This window comes from Pistacia vera, unplaced genomic scaffold (genome assembly GCF_008641045.1).
Source record: "Pistacia vera cultivar Batoury unplaced genomic scaffold, PisVer_v2 Contig46, whole genome shotgun sequence".
In the NCBI taxonomy this organism is placed as follows: Eukaryota; Viridiplantae; Streptophyta; class Magnoliopsida; order Sapindales; family Anacardiaceae; genus Pistacia; species Pistacia vera.
Genome location: NW_022196290.1, coordinates 1,680,253 through 1,700,581, shown reverse-complemented (window position 1 = coordinate 1,700,581; position 20,329 = coordinate 1,680,253). Strand labels below are relative to the sequence as shown.

Below are 20,329 nucleotides of genomic sequence, written 5' to 3'. Positions count from 1 at the left end.
GGCATCATGTGGGAAAGAAAGAAAAAAGGGAGAAGCATCCAACCTAGTCCAGCCCATATTGGATTCCAATTGAAAAGAATACAACAATACAAGTGACAAAATGGACCATACCCTAAAAACTGATGTGAATTCTGCTAAAAACATCCAACTTACTTGACAACATTGTCAATTATCACTTCATTTACCTCTTTCTTTGTGATCGGAGGGTAAGTCCTTTAACCACTGGGGTTAGTTATAATTAGAGATTTTGTGTTCGAGTTGCGAGAGAGACAATTACCGGGTTTTCCCTTATGATCAGAGGGTAAGCCTTTTAACCACTGGAGTTAGTTATACCTAAGAGTTTTATGTTCGAGTTGCGGGAAAGACAATTACCGGTTTATCCATAAGAAAAAAAAAAATGTCACTTCATTTTAGTACTACCAATCAAAATTCAAACAAAACTATAAGCATCATGTGGGAAAGAAAGAAAAAAGGGAGAAGCATCCAACCTAGTCCAGCTCAGCCCAGCCCAGCCCAACCCAAGTCAGGCAAAAGTACTTTCAATTTCTTCACATTTAAGTGCTTCTGTAAACAAACAAAAGAAATCCCAGTTTGACAGCTAATATTATCATGCCCAAAAGCTGAAAAACAGTAAAAGTGGTTCCATCTACTACTGCTTAGACATTTACTGCAATGGCAGCATTAAGTGGGAATTTTCTCTTCTGGATCTTATAATATCACATGGTTTGTTATGATATGTAATAGAACCATATAAGAGATAGATTTCTAGTGCCGACGTATTAACGTTCTTAACGTGCAGGTCAAAGATGATCAGTTAATTGTTGATTTAACAAAATGGATAGAATCGGATCAACGGCTCGTCTAAAAAAAGATTCACGATGCTTCTAGAAAAAAATTATGTATGACGTGACTAATGATAAATGAAAACTTAGAAACAATAAGGTTTATTGACTTAGTAATAAAACATGATTAGGGGTAATTTCGTATTTCCATAAACTTGTTTAAGGGATTTATTCATACGGGCTTTCAATTAGCCCATTGGGCATTACCAACAAATCCTAAATTTAACATTTAAAAAAAAAAATTGAATTCTAAATTCATAAATTATTTAAAAAATTGAATTCTATATTCATAAATTTAAGTTATGTCCCATTATTCTTTAAAAAAAAAAAATGTTCGAGAGTATATAATTTTGAATATTTTATTAATATTTGAGTTATTAAAATAATCATATTATATCGTATTATATCAGGTAAACATATGTAACAATCGAAACACAACATTAATTATGTATTAATAATTGACATAGGCATAACATATTCTATATTGACTTAAAGACTTAAATTATCATAGACAATATTTTTAGTATTCTAAGTTGACTCCTTGAGTTAAAAGGATAACCTATTTTTAGCCATAATAAAAATGAGCCCATGGATTTTATAATATGATGAAACTATCAAATACAAATCATTGTACTAACTACTAATTGATTAAGACATAGCTTGACTTGGTGACCTTATGAACTTTGACACTTCTTTTGGTCTATTGTATAAAATATACTTTTGTGTACCATATGATATAAAATGTAATAAAATTTAACATAAATTAAACTTTGGTTCCTCTAAGGTCAACTTGAGATAATCCATTTACTTGAATATTTTTTTATCTAGATAAATGACTTAGTTGATAAGAATGGGTTGAATATAATAAAGTTTATTGTAATATTAATTATAGTTTAAGGTTAAATTATAATGTTTAGGGTTTATTTGGTACAGACGTAACGTCTATAAGACTGGGAGTTTAACACGTTCCACATCTCCAACAAATTGAGTTTGAGTTTTATTAGAAGTTGAATTTGTCTTATAAAAAAATTTCAGTTCAATCATTTTTTTTTTTTTTTTGTTTTCTCTCCACTCGGACCAACCCGTCCATTTGGCTTCTTATAGTTAAAGTGATTGGTGTATCTACTCTAATGATACTATTATTCTGTACCATTACGTAAAAGGATTCGGAATGAAAAAAAAAACGATCTATTTTCATTTGGTATTTTGGCTTAATTTTTTTGACTCCTCGATACTCAATTAAGTCCTCATTTTTTACGATTGAATGCGCCCCTATAGTCCCATATTCTGTAATTCCTGAACTCTTTCTTCTACATCGAGGATCGTCGAAATAAGCAAAAATATTATTTCTACGGAAAATACCCTTTATCAGTATGTCGATTGAGATACCTGAAAGGGGCAGTAGTTTTTTCTCTTGTTCTTGAATCAATTGGAATGGAATGAGAAATAGATTTCTTCGCCTTTTTGCCAATAAATCAGAATGCTTGTGGAAAATTGCAGGATGTAGGAGATTACAATCACCAATTGCGGTAGCTTTTGGAAATGAGTTATACCTAAGTCCATTTATCGTGGGATCAATCTATCAGAGTCATGTTTCACGTTGAGCATGAGGGACGGTTTTAACTTTTTTAAAAGAGCTTACCTTTAGATAAATCTAAACAAATAGACTTAAATAATCAACAAAAACTTACCAAAGTTATGGTAACTCCATCAATTACTTAGATTAAATACCACATGTAAAGTTATTTGTGACTTTAAACATCCTTATTAGTGTATTAAATTAAATTAATTGGTTGGTCTGGAATCAACTTACCAAATATCATAATGTTTTCTATAAGAGGGCTCAAACAAATTATATAGTGTTGGTCCAAAATAGAAAAATTAATTAATTGTCTAAGCAATACTCAAATATGCATTTATGTCTACACAAAATTTATTTAATTTTTGGGTACATTTAATTTAATCTTAGATATGCTATAAAGTGTGTGGGCTACCTTATTTTCTTAATAAAACATACAAATTCTTCTTATAAAATTATTTAATATTACTTTTTTTTTCCCCTTAAATAATAGTATATATCTTTTTTTATTTCTAAAATTTATCTCTTAATTATACGTACATATCAATATATCATAAATAACATTATTATACCAAATTACTTTTAATATATATAATATTAATATTTTGTTATTTTCTTTCTCTCCTTTAGTCTTTAAACTTTAACTTTTTGTTCAAGTAAAATATTATTCCTCAAAAGAAAACTAAAATGGTTTATTATAATACCAATCCCAGTTTAGGACAAAACATTTTGGGAACTAACATTGTCACCCTCAAATAACGATTATGTTAGTTAAATATAATAGTTCAAGGCGTAGAAGCTATATGGCTAAATTTTTTGGCAAAATGTTCCGGGAGTTTTAGATGAGCAGTTAAAAGTTTTGATCTTGACTATTTTGGTATTTTTATCATTTTTTAAATGTAAAAACGATCTATAGATTGATCAACGCCATTGACCGTTTATTAAAAATGTTTTTTTTTTTCTCCCCCTTGTAACAATGGACTGTTTGTATATTTAAGAGTTACACTAATGCCAAAACGAACAATCATTTGGAGAAAATTTTCAATTATTTATCCAAAATTATCACTAGTTTTGTAAGAATTTCAAGGCGTGTAGAATAAAATGTTAAAGGGTTTATTCAAAATGTTTTTCTATCTCTTTCTCCATATTCACTCTTTCATTCATCATTTGCCATGTCACCTTGTATAATAAATCTTTGTAAATTTCTTTGTACGTCTACTATTACCCTTTTAACTAATGTGACCTGCATTGGAAGGTGTCAGCGTTAAGTTTTCAAAACTAGAGAGGGTAAAAAATTTAGGACAAAATATTAGAGGTGGCCTTGTAATTAACCCTACGAAAATTACAGCAAGTATATAAAATGTAATCTTCACCTGCCCCAATCTCCACTCCACTTTACCCATATCACCTTTCCCCTACCACCATCAGCGGCCATAAACAAGCCAAATCACTCACGAAAACTATCTCTTTATAACATCATCATCATCATCTTCATCTTCTTCTTCTTCTCCTCCTTCTCCGTCGTCTTCATCATCTTCTTTACTCTCTTTATAAAAAGAACATTAAACCAGCACAAACAAAAACATTTTCACACGCCCACTTCATCATCCCACTTCGAACACGAACAAACAACGAGCTCCACCCACCACCACCACTTTGGTGTAAGTGTTATACCCGTGCTATGTTACCGCCATCGGGATGATGGCTGTTGTGTAAAAAGATTCTATTTTTATATTTATGTTTGTAAAATTTAAGGAACTTTTGGCCCTCATGTTGTTCTTGCTGTTAGTTTTTTCTTTCTTGTTCTTGTCCATCTTCTTCGTTGTGTGTGTCATTATTACCCACAAGAAAATCGAGCGTCTTGAACAAGTAGAGAAGGAGTATGCATTGGCGTTGAAGAATGCTTCCGTTAGTCAAGAGCGTGAAAATGACCCGACCCGGTTGGCGGAGCAGCTGTTGCTTGAGATCTTACCGGCGAAAACTGCTGCAAAATGGGAGAAGTTGTTTGCCGAGAAAAAGTGTGAGGATCCGGAAGGGAACGGGTCGGTTCACGAGAGGGAGGAGGTGAATGAGAGTACTGGCGGTGCCGGTTCGGGAGGGGATGATAATAAGAGAGTGAAGAAGAAGAAAAAGAAAAGTAAGAAGAAGAAACTGGATTCGAAAGGTGAAGAAGAAAGTAATGGTGAAGAGAAGAGGGAGGGTGAGGAAAAAGAGAAAAAAAAACCGGATTCGGGTAATTTGAAACCCGAATTGGTTTGTTTGTACCCGTTTACAACATCAAGTAGTGCAACTCAGAGGAAGATCAAGCAACAGTATGATCATATTGTTAAGTGCCATGAAAGCAAAAATTTGACGCTTGCTCAGGTTAAATTTTGTTCTTTTATTTTTTCTTTATGTAAAGTTTATGTTTTTGATTATTTATTTTGGTTAGATGATAGGTTTAGTGAGGGTTTAATATGTTTTGGAAACTAGGTTTTTATTTTTATTTATTATTATTATTTTAAATTTAGGTTTGGTGTATTTGTGAAGTTGTCGTAACTTGAATAGTACTTAAGGAATACTTTATAGTTGCTTGTTCTGTTAAACCATCTTTAATAAATTAGCTTTAGTAGTCATCTTTATGCCAGTTGGAGAACATTGCTCGTTTAAAACGTTTTTTTGATTCTTTTCTTTTGATACATGTATGTATTTTCTTTTCTGCCTGTGAGGAAAGGTACTTGGAAAATTACTTGCTCATGGGATGCCAACATAATTTGGCAAACAAGAACCACAGGTTTGGAGTCTAGGGGTCCGTTCATGAGTGTGTTTTTGATGAGATGGTGAGCTGATCATATTAAATAATATGGTTCACAAATGACATACAGAGATGAACTTATGGTTATATACTTAGAGGTGCAATTAGGGTTATGAAAGAAAACCTTCATGCTATAATTAATAGTGCTTATCTTTTCAAAATGGGCTATGGATTTTTGTCGGTGGTTGTTTGACATGATAGATGCAAGGATCGAGCACATTTGCTTATTTGATAATGTCCTTGTAAGTGTAGAATTTCTGAATGGAAGTGCGCAATGCCGTTTTTCTTAGTAATTGCTTGATTTATTACATAAGCTAAGTCGGCAGTTGGAGGATTTCTTTTACAAAGTCTAAAAGCTCTATAAAAGAAGGCTGTTTACATTGTATGTGAATGGTGCTCAGGGGACTTGTTAGGCGTGTAGAAAACATGAGCGGCTTTCTTTTTTGTAAAGTTGGGGGATAGACGGCAGCAGTTAGTGCTACTAACTTGGGTTATAAAAGGGCAGGGTAGAGAGGAGAAGCCGTGTTCTGGAGATTTTAGATAAAAGAAGGGATATAAACTTATTTATGTGGGATTTTAATGTGTTACAAATCACAACTAAAATACTTTATGACCATTTACTTGAAAACTTATTTTTGTAAAGCTGAGACTAGGTGAAAATCTGAAATGCATTCTCCTAATGTTTTAGAGCAGACTATCGCAGCTAAAAAGTCTGTATTATGTTGGGTTTAGATTCAGCAGAGAAACATTGTAGTCTCATAACTTCTAATTTTCCCTCTAACGGTCAAGCCTGAGAAATAACCGTGTTGTTCTTGTTACATTTCCAGTCTCATGTTTGATTGTTTCATGGTAAAACTCTCCATGGAGAACTGAAATTTAATCATCATCAATGTGTCGTTTCCTTTTTACCTATTTTCATGCACTGCATGGTATAAGTAAACAGTTGAATTGTCCTATTGATGGAGAAAATGGTTGTGAAAATTTGGTAGTGTTTGAGTGTATTGTAATCACTGCATGAATCCCTTTCTGGTGCAGCAAAAGATGGGATGGCAACACGTATCACAATGCAGAGCACATATTTTTTTTTAAGCTCTTTATGCACCTTGTACGTTTTGCTATATTTTATATAATGTAGCTAAGCCTGCTCCTTTGCTCATGCTACACACTTCTAGATGTCAGAATGTGCAAATTTAGAAGAACTTTCTAGTTCAATTGGTTCTGGTCTGATGGAAAGATTGATTGCAAAGTTACTGGAATTGTTCTGGGTATTATAATTAGAAAATCTTTGCATATGTAAGCTCTGTGGCTCTTGGAATTAAAATTTTGCTTTAATATTTACATTATAGTACTGCTACATCTGCAACATAACAATTCTTCATGTGCTTGCATAATACAGGTTGCAGAATTTGCTCATTGTTTGACAGACGCCAAAGATGAGCTAGAGCACAAGTAAGTTTATAGATAATTTTCAGAAAGCCAAGTATGTTTTAATCTAATATTTTTAATATTTGCGACAATTCACCATTTTTTTTTTTTTTACTTTTTTTTATTTTTATGTCCTGATTATATTCTTTTCCTTATAGCAGTAAATAATTTTCTTTTCTGCTGTTTCGTAATTTGTGACTTGTGAATGATACATTCAATTTTCTGACAATACTTAGTAGCTCCAATTAGTTTCAGATCGAGCGTGCTTACATGCTTTTTATCTCCTACCTGACCCCTCACTACAACTTTTCTGTCTTATAGAGTTCAATTTGAACTTTGAAATTTCTTTATCCTTTGACTCGAATGTTTTACATGGTAGTTGTCTATTAATTTCTGATTTCTTAATTAGTCCCAGCACATCTAAATTTCACTTCCTTAATTCATCTCGTGAATCAGAACTTAGATAATTCTTCAAATTTGTATTTCAGGTCTGAGACCATTAACCGTAAGTTTACAATAACAAAGGCTCTGCTAAACAAGGCAGATAGATCATCAGTTGACCGCATTCGCCAGCAGGTGATTTTTAAAATTTATTTGATATATTTATGGAGTGGATTAGGTATCATATATATTGGTCACTTCTAAAAGGGGATTACTTCATTGACCCATTAGTTATTCAAGCTAGAGAAGGAACAGAAGAGATTAGAGGATGATGCATTTGTCTATAATTGGCTTCAACGACAGCTTAAGCTTTCACCAGCATACAAGAAGGTAACAAGTTAAGCCCTTAAGTTGAGATCATATTTGATTGCTGGCTGTTAATCTAAGTTGTGCTTGTTTTGGATGCTTTCTTGTGCTTTTAGAATATGTCATCATATGTTCATTATTTGTACGAATAAATATATTGATTAGCTGCAATTACAACATGAAGGAATGGTGCCATATTTTTGTATTTGTGTATGTGCTGCTGTAACAAATATTATCATAGAATGTGAGGGATGACCTCCAAAATTGGCCTGTCTTTTTAGTTGCATAACAACACCGACACTTATTTAGAGTGATGTAGCGCACATGGTTTTCGTAGGTTAGTGGTTTTCATTACAGATACTGTGCATAAAAGAGTGAAAAAATTGTCTTTTGTTTTTCTGCCATGTCAGTGGAGCATTGGCTATCAGTTCAACGGTTTTTTGATTTAGATTGTTTGATTGATTCCGTCATCTTCATACCTACAACTATTTCTTTCTCATGTATTCTTATGATTTTGATTTCTCTTTATATTTCATAAAAGATGCTTGAACTTCATGCCTCCATGGAGGAGAAGGCCAAGTCCAGTGAGTCGACGGAAAGCACAGACACTGAAGAATTTACTGACATTTCCTTTGAGGAACTATTAGCACAAGAGAAGAAGGATTCCTTTTGGTTTGTGGCTGATCTAAAAGATAGGATGTTAATTTTATTCTGATTATCATTTTTCCACTGCTTATCAATTAACTTGTTCTTAAATTTATACATGCAGGCAAAAGAATGGGAGATCGAGATTGTCCCCAGGCTGATGACATTGTTTAGCAGCTTTAGTTAACTGTACTTATGGAATCACTTTTTGTAGTATGTATATCCAATACCTAAAACTACGCATCGTTGCCTTAAATTTTCTTACTTCGGTTGCCTATGCTTCCTTTGGTTGTTCCGTTGCCTTAACATGTTCTCTTGATTTCTCTGTCTAGGTTTTCAAAGGCGGAAACTAGTCAATCCTATACACAATGAAAACTTTGATGTAGTATACCATGTTCTTATGGATTTTGGCATCTATAATTACTAACCTTCACAAAGTTGATTTCAGTAGCCTCCCAAATCTCTGTTTACATAGCTTCTGATGTATAAAATGTTTATGTCATGGAATTGTAACTTGATGTAAAATGTTTATCATGACAATGTTACTCGATAGCTGTATCGTCTGAAGCTATGAACTTGACAGGGTGATGTTTTTTAGCTGGTATTATAGAGTCATGGAATATGTAAAATTAGAAACCTGCCCTCTGTTAGATCGAGAAATTTTTGCCAAAATACCAGAAGCCCCTCTATCTATGTTTCTCTAATGGGGTGGGGAGTTTCTGGCAAAAGTTAGAAGCCATTCATAACAAGTTAAAGCACTCAATTTCCTGGTGGCTGGTTTTGTTCTGTCCTTCATATGATTTGGCATTCTTATATTGATCTATCATGAGGAAAATCTCCTTGAATGAAAGGGTCGTACTTGTCTCTGGCTCACATTTTTAGCTTCAACCATGGCAACTTTGTCAAGTGAATGCCCACAACACCAATAGGGCAGTGCCCATCCCTCTGAAACTGACTTAGAGCCTAACTTTAACCCACCATTTTGACATAAGCAGCAGGGTTAATAAAAACCCTAGCTAGTTTCTAAATACAGTGTGCATGGCAAGTCCATTCTCATGGGTGGTTTGATAGATCACTACAATTTGGTGGGCTCAAAATAAATGACTGCAAACCCTTCAAAATTAATTTCTTTTCATCAAGTGCCATATAATAAACTGTACATTTGATTCAATTATTTATTAAGGTTGTTTCAATGCACATATAACTATATAAGGGGTAAAATTACCTTCAATATCTTAGTTGAGTCCTACTTAAATGTTTTATCCATAGAGGNAAGGGTCGTACTTGTCTCTGGCTCACATTTTTAGCTTCAACCATTGCGACTTTGCCAAGTGAATGCCCACAACACCAATAGGGCAGTGCCCATCCCTCTGAAATTGACTCAGAGCCTAACTTTAACCCACCATTTTTACATAAGCAGCTCGGTTAATACAAACCCTAGCTAGTTTCTAAATACAGTGTGCATGGCAAGTCCATTCTCATGGGTGGTTTGATAGATCACAACAATTTGTTGGGCTCAAAATAAATAAATGAAAACCCTTCATAATTAATTTCTTTTCATCAAGGGCCATATAATAAAGTGTCCGTTTGATTCAATAATATATTAAGGTTGTTTCAATGCACATATAACTATATAAGGGGTAAAATTACCTTCAATATCTTAGTTGAGTCCTACTTAAATGTTTTATCCATAGGGCGCATTTGATTGGGGGTTATGTGAGATTATTGGGGTTAAGTCATCTTATATTATTTTATTACCATGTTTGGTTGTCAAGTAATACATGATACCGATAATTTTCAAATACTAATAGTGGTTACTATTGATAATATTGGAGGTAATCTGATTATCTCCATTTTCTTAGGTATTCTAAGATAACTAAGATTATCTTTTTTTTTTTTTTGTTACAATTATATCCCTTGTTAATAAAATTTTAAGACAATAATGACTTTATTTTTAAATTTATTTACATGAATATGACTTTTATTATTTCATCTCAATTAATTAACTTTTTTGGACAAAATTATCCTTGGATTCAAAACAAATTGTAGCCCACCCAAGCCACCACCCCCACCCACCTGCAATCGGCAATCACCGTTGCGGTCAGCCGTCGTCGCCATTGGAACGGTGCACAGAAGGTCAAAAATGGTTGCCGTGCGTCGATATGGACATTTTCGGCCAAAAATTCGGTCGTTAACGGCCACATTGATGGCCAGATCTGTCACGTATGGCCATTTTCGGCCAGATCTTTGGCTAGAAATGGCCATACGACGCACAGAGGCCATTTCTTGCCTTCCGTGTGCCGTTAGGTTATTGGCGACTTGCAGTAGTTGTCGACGGCCGGCAGTGGTTGGATTGTGGGGGTGCTTTGTTGATTTTCAAACTTTTATTATAGGGTTGTTTTTGCTAAGTTTTTAAATGTAGGGGAGTTATAATAATCCAAATAATAATTAACATTAAAAAATAATATAATAATAATATTTAATTAGAGGACAATTCAGTAATTTAAATAACATACCCATCAATTTAATCCTCTAAACCAAACATATTAATATAATATACCCACCAATTAACCAAATATATTTTCCTAAAGATTCCCAGTAAACTTTCTAGTAATCCAATATTCCTTGAACCAAACGCTCTCATAAGGATATGTTAAGTTATTAATGAGTTTGAGTACCCTCATAAACACTTGTATGGTTAAAGATAGGGGTGAGCGGGTTCGGATACATGCCCAAATCCCATGGAACCAGAATCATAATCGGTTGATTCCAGTTCTTAAATGCTTGGAATCAAAATCTAAAACACATGTTTTGATTTCGGGTACCTAAAAAAATTATGAATACCTTCTACCATTCACAAAAATGACAAATATATCTTATGAAAATTACCAATACACCCTCAATTGTTTACAGAAATTAAAAATACACCTTGGGTACTTGTCAGTTCTACCTTGGGTACTCGAATCTCAATTCCAGTTTCGATTCCTGAAGTGGTGGAACCTGAATAGGAACCATAGAGTGTTGGTTCCACCAAATTTGGAACTGAGACTAATTCTTTTCATGCCACTTTTGGGTAGGAATGGAAACTGGAATCCCATGTGCCCACCAGTTCCGGTTCTACCTAGATTTCCTGCTCACCCCTAGTTAAGGATCATTATTTCCAGTTTCCAAAAAATTGTATGGTTTGATAGAGGCTAAAGTTTCGTCCTCAGTTTTGCAAATTTGCAAAGTAAGGTTGACGAATTTTTGGATTATTAAAAAAAAAAAAAAAAAATCCTTAAAGAAAATGACACATGAAAATTGATCCGGTAAGTATTAGGGTATCGAACTATCGATACCTTCAATATCTAAGTATGACCCAGCTTGGGCAACATAAGCCTTCGTTGTTATGAACTGTAACCCAAAAATAAGGCTGCAAAGCCCAAGAGGACGAATGTAGTATGGCACTATGGCTTATGTTGCATGAGGGCTTTATCTCTTTCTTTATCCAAACGTGAACAGACAAAAATCCCCAGCATGGGAATGCCAGCTTCTACACAAACTGTCAGTTAAAAAAAAAATCCTTAGATGACTTTGTTGTTAAAAAACAGTTTCTACTCTCACTCTCACTCTCCCCACTTCTTATCATCAACCGCCATGGCAATGTGTTCAAGCTTTTGTCCTCAGATTCCTTACCATCTTAAAGAGAAACCCTACTTTTCTTTTCCCTCAAAACCTTTGTTTTCTCCTGCTTTCAAGGTGTTCTCTTCTCTGGCGTCCAGTGTTTCAGCTAAAGGTACTTCTAAATTCTATCTTGTTTTTCATGAGAATCTTTTTTATTTCTTCATCTGAATTGAAGGGTATCTCTATCTCATTCTCTTTTGTGGTATTGTCTTTGTAATTATGTTATGTTCTGCACTAGAAAGCAACTTTGTGGGAACCAAATGGATTTTTGGTTTTGCTTATAATTTTCTTGTTGAGGGGTTGTTTAATGTTTAGTCACCTTAATTAGTGGCCCATTTTAGTCATTAATATCCATACAATGCTTTAATTAAGTTACTTCCTAAGTGATGGTAAAATTTTCAATGGACCTGCGTGCTTGTGTGTAAAGATTACTCAGAAATTAAAGAGTTAGGGATGGAGATTGAAGAGTTGAGCCTTGGAATTGCCAGATTATTGTGTAAGTTAATAACTTTTTGTGTCAAATTGACAATCTTGTGATGGTGAGCTTTGCAGATAAGCCTTGGAATTGCCAGATTATTGTGTAAGTTAATAACTTTTTGTGTCAAATTGACAATCTTGTGATGGTGAGCTTTGCAGATAAGCTAATTATATTTTTAGTTGTAGAAAACAGGATATCATTGCTTTGATCTTGAATGTTAGTTTACATTGCTTATTGAGTACTGGTTTTTGATTCATGGAATAACCAATTTGGGGCTGAATTTTATTGTTTGGTAGATTTTGTGCTTACTGCTTAGCCAATTTTTCATATAAATTTGTAGCAGACGCATTGCCGGCTCGGATTGGCTTTCTCGGTCTTGGAATTATGGGTTCTCCAATGGCACAAAATCTCGTAAAAGCTGGGTATGTTTTAGTTCTCAGCCTAATTAGCATTTAGCACTGAAAAAAATACCAACATTGGTTGTAAGGATCTATTGCAGTTAGTATAAGAACATATGCTGCTCTCCGTTGATTTAAAACCGAGAAGACCTTGTAATTTATTATCTATTGGTCAAGTATTTGTAAGTTACTCTTCTGTTTTTATTGTTTTAATAAAGTCTTTAGATGTGTTTTGCAATATATATATGTTTAAGCATGAAAATGATATGTTGTTTCAGTATTGTAGAGTTCTTTCAGTATTTATAGTCCTTGAGGCTGATCTTATAATATGTGCGTTGTAGATGTGATGTGACTGTTTGGAATAGGACCAAAAGCAAATGTGATCCTCTCATCAGCTTGGGTGCACAGTAAGTATTTCAAATTCATGCTGTACATATCGATCACTCAAAATTTTGATCAGATCATGGGTGATATATTTTAAAATTAATTGTTGATTGTATGTGTTTGATATTCTGCTGACCTTTAACTCTTCTCGATGATATTCTTTTATATTTATTTCAAGTTTATGTCAAATAAGATGGATCATGGTTCATGTTATCTACAAGTACTTCGATGTACAACTATATGTTGTGTAGAAACTCTTGGCCTAGGGCTCAAAGCCATTATTTTAGTTGTTGGCAAGTCCAAATAAGGGTTTTTATTATTCTTAATGCAGGTATATGCCTTCTCCTGAGGAAGTGGCTGCATCTTGTGATGTCACATTTGCCATGCTTGCAGATCCTGAAAGTGCAGTGCGTATGTTTCCTTTTAATTTTTATTACGATTGTTACCATCTTTCTTTGATTGATAATACTAGATATGGCTACTTATTGTTGCTTTTATCAGATTGATGTTGCATGTGGCAAGAATGGAGCTGCATATGGAATTGGTCCTGGCAAGGGGTAAACTTTCCTCATGTTCTCTCAGGATAAAACATTTTCATTATTGGTTCAATAAATGCTGTTAAACACTTTTGCAGAAGTCTGTAGCTTTCCCCAGAGACATAGCTTTATGAAATATTTCTATTACCTTCAAGTGGCTTAACTTTTATGTTAGTTTACAAAAGCTGATTATACTTTCATTGTCTAGAGTTAGAGGCCATGGAACTATGAAAATAAAATATGTTTAATCCATATATTTTTTTTTAGCTGGTTCTGCTACATGACAAATTGAGCTTATTGTATCATGGATTGTTCACTTCTTATTTCAACTACTGCGTGATTGCTCTTCAATTTGGTTGTTTGATTCAATGGCTACTTGAAATATCAATCTATTAATGTGAATATAGTACATTATGTCTAATCTCATTGTTGCACATTTATTGTTCAAATTGTACGCTTGTTCTTCCCAACTCTAATTGGAGCAGCAGTGGTCTCATATATTGGCAGGTATGTGGATGTTTCAACAGTTGATGGTGACACCTCCAAGATGATTAGTGCACATATCAAAGATACTGGGGCATTGTTTTTGGAGGTAAAAGCTTGGATTAAGTTTCACTTTCTTAATCTCAAGATTAGTATAAAAGTACATTCTCTCGCTTATGTATACATTCGTGGCATGACAATCAAGCACATTTTTCATTAAGCTTTTACGCTTCCTTTGTAGGCTCCTGTATCAGGCTCCAAAAAGCCAGCGGAAGATGGACAACTAATATTTCTTACTGCTGGTAAGCTTTTTTTTTTTTCACTCATGATTTAATATATTCATTTACTGCTGAAGACCATTGAGGTGTCGGCTTTAATTTTTCAGGTGACAAGTCTCTCTATGACACAGTTGTGCCACTCTTAGACATCATGGGGAAGGTATTTGTCCTACCAAGTCATTTTTTTCTTCTTTTTTGTAAAAGTAAAAGCTATATATGTTGCTTGCTTACCATCTGATGACCATTTCTGCTCCTGTATTGATGTGTTTTCCAGTCAAGGTTTTACCTTGGTGATGTTGGAAAAGGAGCAGCTATGAAACTTGTGGTCAACATGATCATGGGAAGGTTCTGCAAATTCTATACCAGTTTCATTCTTTAAATTTTTTGTTTATGGTGGTTCATACAGTGACTATGTTTTCTTCATTCTTTTTTACAACTCGCAGCATGATGGCCTCGTTTTCAGAAGGAATACTTCTCAGTGAGAAAGTAGGACTTGATCCTAATGTACTAGTTGAGGTAGTGTCCCAGGGTGCCATCAGTGCACCAATGTACTCACTTAAAGGTCCATCAATGACTAAATCACTCTACCCTACTGCATTTCCCTTGAAGCATCAGCAGAAGGTTTGTAATATCCCTGGAATCTCAACATCTCTGAAGCATATGCTATAATCTTACAACTGTTCATGATGGCAGGATCTGAGACTTGCTTTAGGATTAGCAGAATCTGTTTCTCAGTCGACCCCACTTGCAGCAGCCGCGAATGAACTATATAAGGTGGCAAAATCTCATGGCCTTAGTGATCAAGATTTTTCAGCAGTTATTGAAGCATTGAAAGCTAAAAAGTGACAGCAAAAAACAAAAAAAGCTGTCTTTCACGAGAGCTAATGTATAAACACTTCCCTTTGTCAAAATTTTCAGAATAAAAGATTAAGGGCCATCATTGTGCCTCAACTTCATAATGGGGCCATTTCAAGCCCTATGAAAATAATTGTGTTTCAGTGTGGAAGACTGCTTGGTCATTTTAAAGCAGGCATATCACATCCAAAAACCTGGATAAAGTTAAGAAACTATTCTTTCTGGTGATTTTATAGTTATTTCAGAGGCTTATATCACAATTTGGGGACCAAGAGGATTTTCTTCTATTATATGCATGTTACTCCATTTATAAACAAATCTTTAGCATCCATGGGATACAAGAATACTGAATTTTTAGCTTCTAAAGGCCTGAGCTATTATATATTAACAGTATATAATTTTTTTTTTTCAAATTTAAAGTGTGTTAATTAAAGTTTAGGTTCTTGTGGTTTTAGTTGGTTGTAATATCCCTTACCCACATGTTTTAACGAGACTTAAGAATTAATCTTCACATATTGTTTTGTTCACCTTGTTCGTTTAGCGAGATACTCAACTCATTTGGTAAGGCTCAAAACACATCCTCCTGATTAAAGATATCATCCTAAGGAGTCAGAATACCCTTGAAATTAGTTAACATAAAGACAGAATTATTTATTAAGCGATGAAAAGGATAAAGGTAGGTTTAACAAATATTTCAAACAATCTTCTTTCACAAATATTAGACGTGACAATTTGTAATTAGTTAATTTGCATTTGATCAGACATGATTTATTACAAACTGACTAATTACGAACTAATACGTCAGATTTATAAGAGAAAATTAATGAAAAAGGTTTATGAGTGTAATATTTCTAGTAATGACAAATTGCCTAATAATCAAGCCACCAACAACAATCTAAAGAGCAGACAAATTAAAGATTGTGATAGTGAATGTTGATATATTGATTAGTACTATAATAACAAGGCAACTAACTCACAGCTCAACTTCTTGAATAGAAACTAATAGAAGTACAAAAGTTCATAATTTTCATATTTGTAAACAAGACAACAAACTCAGTGCTATCCTACCCCAAAATAAAAGAGTTTTGACAAGAACGGGAAACAAACTCCCATAGTGTATTTCTGCAGATACAGTCAAAACAGTCCAACTCGTTCGGTTCATCTATTTTCATCTAAAGTTTCATGGCAGAGCTCATGCTTTCTCTGCAATTTTTGGATCAGTCAATTTTCACAGAGGAATAGATTTTCCTTACAAACCAGAAGCAGGCGTAGAAGCCAATCGTCCCAGTCAGGACGAAGAAAGCATATGAGACAATTATCATGTACCCAAAGTAAAGGACGCCAGAAACAAACTTTGTGATTTCCAACTTGGTGAAGAAGTAGAAAATTGAGTAGAGGAAAAGGTACAGAGCTGAGGAGCCGGCAGTCAGGTAAGATCTCCACCACCAGTGGTAGTCTTCGCTGCACAACTGGAAGTAGCAGAGCACAATGGTAATCTCAGCGCAAGTGATCAATAGGATGACAAACACTATGAAAAGGAAGCCAAAGATGTAATAGAACTGGTTCAGCCATATTGATGTCAAGATGAAGAATAGCTCAATGAAGACAGCCCCAAATGGAAGAATGCCTCCGATTAGTATGGAGAACACAGGTTTCATGTACCATGCCTGCTCTGGTATCTGCCTAGGTATCTTGTTTGTCTTAACCGGATCTTCAATAGCTGGCTTCTTGAAGCCTAAGTAACTACCCACAAAGGCCAAGGGAACTGATATACCAAACCATAAGAAAACGAGAGCGAACATCGTTCCAAATGGTACTGCACCAGAAGATTGCTCTCCCCAAATTAAAGCATTTAGTACGAAGAAGATGCCAAAAAGAATACCCGGGAACATAAAGGCAGTTTTCAAGGTATTTCTCTTCCACTCTGTGCCCTTGAACATTTTGTACAAACGTGATGATGAGTAACCAGCAAATAGGCCCATGAAAACCCACAAGAGAACCATAGCAGTCATAAGTCCTCCTCTGTTGGATGGAGATAGGAATCCCAGCAATGCAAAAATCATTGTTACCAGTGTCATCCCAAAGATCTGGATTCCTGTACCAATGTACACACAAAGTAAACCAGCATTGACTGGTGCCCTGAAGACATCTCCATGAACTAGTTTCCATCCTGTTTCTTCCTGAGCCTCATCTTGGGTTTCCAACTGATTATAGTTCGCAATATCTCTGTACAGAGTTCTCATCATGATCATGGCCACCATACCAGAAAGGAATAAGACAATCATCAGCGAGTTTATGATGGAGAACCAGTGGATCTGATCATCATTCATGAGGAGGTATGTATCCCAGCGAGATGCCCATTTGATATCACTCTCCTAAAAAATTCAGAGCAAGTTGAGAAAAAACTTGGCAATATGTTGGAGGAAACTGAAATAGATGAATCAAAGAATTTAAAAACACTTTACCTTAAAGGTAACATCATATGTGAACACAACTTCCTTATCTTTGTCAACTTCTTGTGGAACAGCAGTACCTTGAACTAAATTTTTGGTGTCTTTATTACATGTACTCAACTGAGGATTCTTCTCATCCCACTCCTTATATTCATGATTGATACTGTTTGCAAGGTTCAGAGGAAAAAGACAACAATTATATGAATAAGATTATCCTTTGACACCGACAGCAATTGAGCATGTGCCAGAAAAATTCCTAGTTTCTCTACAGAATGCAAAGCACACACAGAGTATACGGTGATGTACAGTTCAACACTCTTAATAATCTTAAAGACAAAAATTTGAATAACTCCACACACAAACCAATTATTGAAAGATAATTAACTGAACACCAAATTACAATGAAATGGCAGAATTGAATAAAAGCAAAGTGAAGGAGAACAGTACAACACCTGTTTGGAGTAACTTCAAACCCAACAATTCGTGCAGAATCAGACTCAAGATCCTTGTGATACATGACTCTGAAGCTCAAATGGTTATTGATAAAATATTTCTCCTCTTTGCTCTGCAAACATAAAATAAAACTATAATAACAATAAGAAAGGCAGAAAACAATTCTACAATAGAAATTGATTTCTGATGCATACCCCTTGATAGTTTCCTTTAAACCCAACACGAAAACCATGCTCATATGTTGTAGACTGACTTCCATCTCTCCTTTGTCTACGAACTGCAACTGGAAGGTTGTCAAGAATCCTGCATATACATTTAATAGCTTTCAGTGCGAAAAAACAAAAATGTGCAGCGAACCATTACAAAATATCTATCTCCTTGGAAAAGATATAGTAGTTGCATAACATGGACAAATCCCATATGAAATATCCATTACTTACATATTGACCCGATATTCATCATCAATCTTTTCCTTAAAATTTTTTGTGGCTTCAGCATTCAGTTTGATTCGACAGGCTACTTTGCAGGGCAAATCCTCCCTCATTTCAAACTACAGAAGAATTCATACATTCAGTTCCAAAGAAAATAATGATGGCAACAACACAGGCGTTCTCATCATTTCGGTTTGCTACCAAATACAAATAAACAACATAAGACAAATGTAAGAGTTGCTCACTTGATATACAGAATTTTCAATCCTGTCACCACGAAGAACCTCCCCCAAATTTTCTGCACTGTTCACAATTTTCTTGGGCTTACAGTATTTCAAGAAGTAGTAGTCATATGGCAGTTGTGTCTTTGTAGAAGACAACTTGTTCACTTTCACAATAAGTGGATCCCTCTGTTCAGAAAGAGCACAACCGTGACATCAACAACTGATAAACGACAAATATTGAAAGCAGAGCATAACTACAAACATACACCCCTCAACATATTCCTAAATCAAATGATACAGCTAATCAGCCTAAGTAGTACCTCATTTAATACTTATAAACAGATTATGAACAATGCACTAGCACTGAATCCAGTCATCTATTAGACGTCAACTCTACTTCTTTCCCTTTTAATTGTGAATATAATACAGTGGATCAGGCAGGAACCATCAGTTTAGAACTCCAAGAGCTCTTTAGTTTTTATTACCTTTCCTATTTCCTAATGCTATACATTCCTTTCTTCTTGGCTTGTACAAGTTTTGTTCATTTTATAGTAATTGTAACTATTATCTTTAAACTACAAAAACACAAAACGCATCATGAATAGTCCAACAAAACAAGTCCTTAGATCAATTGCACCATATCATCTCTTCAAAATTTACAAGCTAAAACAACAAAATCTAAAGCAAAGAAGCATAAAACTTGGAAAACAAACTACGTCAAGCTCAAATCTTTACACTACACAAACACAACCCACAAGAAAAACAGTAAACAACACACAAACAAACCCAGATCCAAAACAAACCCAGAAACCATAAACCAAAACGACCACGCATCACAACAGATCAAACACTAAAAACCTCAGATCCAACTCTACACAACAAAACAAAACACGAAGAAGGACACCAATAAAATCACAAGAAAAACAAAACCCACCAAGGAAACGAACAGTAAAACGACAATGAAGCACTTAAAACGACAAGATAACGTAAAAGAGAGAGACGGGTCTAGAGCGAGCTTACTCGTTGAAAATCACGAGGGGCGACACCGGGAAGGTAGAAAGCGTGAGCAGAGGAGATTAAGAGGAGAGTGAAGAAAAGTGTTGCCATAATTTTCGTCGTTGCGGAGGGTTTGGGTTTCTCCATTTTTACAGAGCAAGATGAGTGGAGTGAAGAAAGATGATTTAGAGAGGGGGTTGGGTTGGTTTTATGTTGCCAGAAACAGTTTTTTACATTTCCAAAAATATTTTCATTTGTTTGGTTTGACTTTTGGGTAATTAATTAATAATTAAAATACTAAAAAACTCACAATATTATTCAATATTATTCAATTTTTTTAAACCTCCTAAATTTATTAATTTAATTAAATACCCCTAAATATTTTTTTCGAAATTACAAAAACACCGCTAAACCCACATTATACCAGATTCCGACCACCACTGTCGGAAGTTGGTTAGAATTTGATATAATGGCGCACTATAGGCTGAATCTGACCGGTAGTGGGCCGATCTAGTATTTTCCTGCCAGATCTAAGGCTTGGCCGTAACCAGACGTCAACGACGGCCAACATATGGTCATCATTCGTATCTTTGGCCGTCGTTGACGAGCAAGGCCGGTAAAGGCCACATCGAACCACGACTGGCAAGATCCAGCCGATCATGCGT

The 20,329-nt window shown here is 34.7% G+C and overlaps 3 protein-coding genes across 3 annotated transcripts; 2 read left to right on the top strand and 1 right to left on the bottom strand.

The window, feature by feature from the left end:
- The first annotated feature begins 3,820 nt into the window (after positions 1 to 3,820).
- Positions 3,821 to 8,629, top strand: LOC116145095. The gene is made up of 7 exons (XM_031430539.1): positions 3,821 to 4,785; positions 6,612 to 6,664; positions 7,129 to 7,216; positions 7,313 to 7,411; positions 7,929 to 8,059; positions 8,157 to 8,245; positions 8,365 to 8,629. Exons 1-6 carry the CDS (start codon positions 4,159 to 4,161, stop codon positions 8,191 to 8,193), a joined length of 1,035 nt encoding a protein of 344 aa, XP_031286399.1. The 5' UTR covers positions 3,821 to 4,158; the 3' UTR covers positions 8,194 to 8,245; positions 8,365 to 8,629.
- Positions 8,630 to 11,494: 2,865 nt separating this feature from the next.
- On the top strand, positions 11,495 to 15,427 carry LOC116145001 (glyoxylate/succinic semialdehyde reductase 2, chloroplastic). The gene is made up of 11 exons (XM_031430454.1): positions 11,495 to 11,807; positions 12,517 to 12,595; positions 12,913 to 12,978; positions 13,287 to 13,362; positions 13,457 to 13,512; positions 13,999 to 14,083; positions 14,216 to 14,276; positions 14,360 to 14,412; positions 14,527 to 14,597; positions 14,696 to 14,873; positions 14,946 to 15,427. Exons 1-11 carry the CDS (start codon positions 11,600 to 11,602, stop codon positions 15,096 to 15,098), a joined length of 1,086 nt encoding a protein of 361 aa, XP_031286314.1. The 5' UTR covers positions 11,495 to 11,599; the 3' UTR covers positions 15,099 to 15,427.
- A 601-nt stretch (positions 15,428 to 16,028) lies between these two features.
- LOC116144984 (transmembrane 9 superfamily member 7) lies at positions 16,029 to 19,884 on the bottom strand. The gene is made up of 7 exons (XM_031430439.1): positions 19,689 to 19,884; positions 18,690 to 18,854; positions 18,454 to 18,563; positions 18,208 to 18,316; positions 18,013 to 18,125; positions 17,573 to 17,723; positions 16,029 to 17,482 (listed from the first exon to the last, which is right to left on the bottom strand). The coding sequence occupies exons 1-7, from the start codon at positions 19,809 to 19,811 to the stop codon at positions 16,325 to 16,327; spliced, it is 1,929 nt and encodes a 642-aa protein (XP_031286299.1). The 5' UTR covers positions 19,812 to 19,884; the 3' UTR covers positions 16,029 to 16,324.
- Positions 19,885 to 20,329: the final 445 nt, after the last annotated feature.